Source organism: Quercus lobata, chromosome 4 (assembly GCF_001633185.2).
Source record: "Quercus lobata isolate SW786 chromosome 4, ValleyOak3.0 Primary Assembly, whole genome shotgun sequence".
In the NCBI taxonomy this organism is placed as follows: domain Eukaryota; kingdom Viridiplantae; phylum Streptophyta; class Magnoliopsida; order Fagales; family Fagaceae; genus Quercus; species Quercus lobata.
Window position 1 is genome coordinate 47,012,036 of NC_044907.1, and position 5,344 is coordinate 47,017,379.

The following is a 5,344-nucleotide window of genomic DNA, read 5'->3' on the forward strand; positions in this document are numbered from 1 at the left end:
CGTGTCATCATCTGACTGGGTCCAATATACTGGATGCACTGGACCTAAACTAAGTCTAGCACTTAATACTTGCACGATGGTGGGATTTTCCTTGTTATTATCTTAGTGAGGTTTGGCTTACCTCCAGTACATTTTTAACAGAAGATTTCATTTTGTTTTAAATACATAATAGTAAGTGGTAGTGAGTTTTAATCTCCACATTTTATTTAGTTAGTGGGTGATATGACAATTTTTCATTAAAACAAAAGAAGATTTCAATTAAAAAAATACTAGAAGTAAGCCAAACTCATCTTTAGTGGGTTTACACAATTAATACGAAGTATTAAGACTTCAAATGACACTTGTCTTAAAGCAGTTCAACAGTTAAATACTGACTGTGGCATCGTTATCATTCATGGTTTTACATGCCTTTATTTCCTTTTTTTTGGGTCACATTTATGGTTTACTTTAATTTCAAAATTTTCTATTCAATTACAGAATTTCCACTCAAGTATTTACTTGAATTTATAATCAATTAATTAGTTCTAATCTTAGAGCATGCTATTTTATCGAGTCTCATTCTCAGGTCTCTAGTTTCAGTGCTATATTCAAATTTGGTTAGTAATTCAGTGCACTAAATAACTAGACAGTGTTCTCTCACTATATATGTGTATTGTATACATATACTTCTTCTTATAGATGAACAAAGTTATCAAATAATAATTGCTCATTTCCTTCTGCATGCAATGGCTTCATCCTCTGATAATCCAACACAAAATGAAGAGCATACGAGAAAGGGTGGAGAAAATGGTGGCTATGGAGAAGATGACTTTGCTTCAAGCTTGGATCAACTCCAAGGAAAATTTCGCAAATGTAATCTTGATCCTTTGTTGTTTGGTCCACACCCAATTCAATTAGGTGACCCTGCTCATTTTCCAATGAATTGGAAAAATATTTCTGACAATGAGGTAATTATTTTCCTTATTTTCCTTAATATTACAATTTCCCATTTTGAACATATATTTTCCTTATTTTCAATCTTGTTCATCTTAGTTTAACAATTTATTGATAATATAGAAATAAAAGTCACAATATGGAAAATTATTCAATACTTCGAAAATATATATATTTATATTTTTTCATTTTACATGAAAGATCCATCAGCTCTATCCTTTGGGCTCTTGTTGATGATGATGGGTCGGTTCGCCCTAGTTCTCCTTTTGCTTATGGATGGTTTTTCAATAAAATTATTCTTAATTACCAAATAAATAAAATTAATGAGATCTATTATTATTTGAGATGACAGAGCTTTGATTTCGGAATATTGAATATTTGCTTGTTACAATATTTATTGATATTATTTAACTACATGTTCATTTTTTTTTCTCTTGATTAATGGAGATGATAGTTTTGCTGCTGTTTTATTTTTATTTTTATTTTTTATTTTTATTTTTTATTTTTAAGGATGGAAAGGGGTTCCGTATGAATGAAACAAAGAAGAGATGCCTTGAGGAAATGAGTGAATATGATGTGGGTGTAAATTTAGATTTGGAGCTTAGATTGTCACTACCAGGGCTGAGTTTAGAAGGCAAGTCATCAAAAGAATCAAACACTTCCCCATTGTCATCTCAAGATATGAGGTTAGCTTTGTGTTTGAAACTAGATGATATTCTTCACAAGAGCCTAGCTGATGAAGTGCCATCATTGTGTGTGATGGGATGCACTTGTTGCTTGATGTATGTCATGGTGCCTGCAACCAATCCCAAATGCCCCAAATGCAAGAACACTTTGATGGATTTGTTTCGAGAAAACCCAGCTAAGAGATCAAGAAAGATCTAATTTGCATCAACAACAATTTCAGTCTCTTTTAAAATTCTTCCAGTTTCCAGTTATGTTCCTTTTTATGTTTATTGTCATTTTCATAATCATTGCTTGCTTTGGTTAGCAGTACTTTGTTTCTTCTTTTGGGTGTGTCTTTGCCTTAGAAGATAGAGAATTCAGTTATTATCATTTTGTTTTCCTTATGTCAAAACTTATGTGCAACATAATGTTTTTCGGCAATATCATTGTTACTGTTGTTCTGTTTAGATTCAATTGATAGCTTTGACAAATTCCATGATAACAGTACCCGATAGAATAATGGTAGTTAAGTGATTGCATTTATTATTTCTATTAAGTTGAGCTTTTTGGTAGAATAAGTGGTCTTAAGTAGCAATTAAATCTCCAGCCTATCTTGATTCTTGAATTTAAAAGTTAAAATTTTCATTTAATGAACCTCATTTATTAGTAGAAGGCTAAACCTAAATTTTGGGAAAAAAAAATGTGCTAGAATAATAATGAAGTGATTAAAGGGTATAAATAAATAACACATCTAATTGATATGATAGTCTTTTATATTTTGATATTGGAATTAAATAGCCACATTTAAGACATCTTCTTTGAGACAAAACTTCATTAAAAGAAAAGATTGATTTAACTGTTACCTCAATGGAAAAAAATTTGCAAACTGGTTAGATAGTTATTTTTCCTAAATTGATCATGAATTCTAATGAGTTTGGTTTGTGTTCATTACTCAAATGCATTAAATGTGACATGGACAAGACATGTGTCCTAAATAGATATATGTCAGGTTTCGTATCCCACTTCTTGCATTGGAGTATTAGACATAAACCTAGCAAATTAATATTACTTTTGTTCTTCAACACTACATTCAAATTCTCTCCTACATCAGTGTATAATGACTTCCTATGACTTCTTTTCAAACTTGAAAACCATTGCTATGTTCTTGCACTACAAGAAAACTGAGCAATTGCGGCTGGTACAAAAACCGCAGTATATGTTGCCTATTGCGGCGCTTTTTTGGCCCACTGCTGTACATGAGATCTATTGCGGCGTACTACAGCGGCAGGCCAATGACCTGCCGTAATAGACCTGTTTTTAGTGGCATTCAGCTTAGATATAGTGGCGGGTCAATGAACCGCCGTAATAGCTCAAGTATTTTGCGGCAGACTACAGCGGTGGGCGAATGACCCGCCGCAATAGACCTGTTTTAGCGGCATTAATCTTAGATATAGCGGCGGGTCAATAACCCGCCGCAATATGTACTCCTTTTTGTGGCGGGTTGGACTGCCGCAATAGGCATTTAAATTTCCCTCAATTTTTTCGTCTTCCCATTTAAAGATCAAATAGTAAATTACACCCGATTGACATGAAAATTGGCATGCATGTTAAGAACATATAGAAAATATGATCCAACGGTTGGATTTTCAAAATTTGAATTCAACAATAAGTTATTGGTTGGTGTAACATTTTTTAGAGTTACATCAAGTGTAACTAGAACCCAACGATATATTTCTTAATTCGATGTGAATTTTGACAAATGTACCGTTAGATTACATTATCTTCATATATTTTTCATGCATACAAAATTTCAAGGTGATCAAAGATTAATAGTCATGTCATCAATTAATTATTTAAATTCAAGTTTTTGTAATTTAAAATAATGCATAAAAGATGAGTTTAAAGATCAAATGGTAAATTACACCCGATTGGCATGAAAATTGGCATGCATGTTAAAAAAAAAACAGAAAATGTGATCCAACGGTTGGATTTTCAAAATACGAATTCAACAATAAGTTATTGGTTGGTGTAACATTTTTTAAAGTTACATTAAGTGTAACTTGAACCCAACGCTATATTTCTTAATTCGATGTGAATTTTCACAAATCTACCGTTAGATTACATTATCTTCATATATTTTTCAAGCATACAAAATTTCAAGGTAATAAAAAATTAATAGTCATGTCTTCAATCAATTGTTTAAATTCAAGTTTTTGTAATTTAAAATAACGCATAAAAAATGAGTTTAAAGATCAAATGGTAAATTACACCCGATTGGCATGAAAATTGGCATGCACGTTAAGAACATATAGAAAATGTGATCAAACGGTTGGATTTTCAAAATATGAATTCAACAATAAGTTATTGGTTGGTGTAACATTTTTTAGAGTTACATCAAGTGTAACTTGAACCCAACGCTATATTTCTTAATTCGATGTGAATTTTGACAAATCTACCGTTAGATTACATTATCTACATATATGTTTTACGCATACAAAATTTCAAGGTGATCAAAGATTAATAGTTATGTTATCAATCAATTGTTTAAATTCAAGTTTTTGTAATTTAAAATAATGCATAAAAGATGAGTTTAAAGATCAAATGGTAAATTACACCCGATAGGCATGAAAATTGGCATGCATGTTAAGAACAAATATATAATGTGATCCAACGGTTGGATTTTAAAAATATGAATTCAACAATAAGTTATTAGTTGGTGTAATATTTTTTAGAGTTACATCAAGTATAACTTGAACCCAACCCTATATTTCTTAATTCAATGTGAATTTTGAAAAATCTACCGTCAGATTACATTATCTTCATATATTTTTCAAGCATACAAAATTTCAAGGTGATCAAATATTAATAGTCATGTCATCAATCAATTATTTAAATTCAAGTTTTTGTAATTTAAAATAACGCATAAAAGATGAGTTTAAATATCAAATGGTAAATTACACCTGATTGGCATGAAAATTGGCATGCACGTTAAGAAAAAATAGAAAATATGATCCAACGGTTAGATTTTCAAAATATGAATTCAACAATAAGTTATTGGTTGGTGTAACATTCTTTAGAGTTACATCAAGTGTAACTTGAACCCAACCCTATATTTCTTAATTTGATGTGAATTTTAACAAATCTACCGTTAGATTACATTATCTTCATATATTTTTCATGCTTAAAATTTTTTAAGGTGATCAAAGATTAATAGCCATGTCATCAATCAATTGTTTAAATTCAAGTTTTCATAGTTTAAAATAACGCATAAAATATGAGTTTAAAGATCAAAGGGTAAATTACATCCAATTGGCAAGAAAATTGGCATGCATGTTAAAAACATATAGAAAATGTGATCCAACGGTTGGATTCTCAAAATATGAATTCAACAATAAGTTATTGGTTGGTGTGACATTTTTTAGAGTTACATCAAGTGTAACTTGAACCCAACCTTATATTTCTTAATTCGATGTGAATTTTGACAAATCTACCGTTAGATTACATTATCTTCATATATTTTTCATGCTTACAAAATTTCAATGTGATCAGAATAGTTTTTCCTCTTGGTAGTAGTCCTTTCAACATCTTAGATCAATAATTTTAAAGATGGAGAGATAACGAAGAGGATATGAATCTATGTTAAGAGTAGATGGATGAAGTAGAGTGGCATATCAATAGTATTGTGTAATCATAGAGTACTTATTAAGTTATATATATATATATATATATATATATATATATTTAT

The 5,344-nt window shown here is 30.3% G+C and overlaps 1 protein-coding gene across 1 annotated transcript; it reads left to right on the top strand.

Moving 5' to 3' along the window:
* Positions 1 to 431: 431 nt before the first annotated feature.
* On the top strand, positions 432 to 1,945 carry LOC115986511. The gene is made up of 2 exons (XM_031109624.1): positions 432 to 947; positions 1,444 to 1,945. Exons 1-2 carry the CDS (start codon positions 726 to 728, stop codon positions 1,816 to 1,818), a joined length of 597 nt encoding a protein of 198 aa, XP_030965484.1. The 5' UTR covers positions 432 to 725; the 3' UTR covers positions 1,819 to 1,945.
* Positions 1,946 to 5,344: the final 3,399 nt, after the last annotated feature.

What these genes read in the sequence shown, in the direction of transcription:
- LOC115986511 (XM_031109624.1), top strand. Translation starts at nt 726, where the DNA reads ATGGCTTCATCCTCTGATAATCCAACACAAAATGAAGAGCATACGAGA. An exon ending in AAAATATTTCTGACAATGAG is followed by an intron (nt 948 to 1,443) that starts GTAATTATTTTC and finishes TTTATTTTTAAG; the next exon opens with GATGGAAAGGGGTTCCGTAT.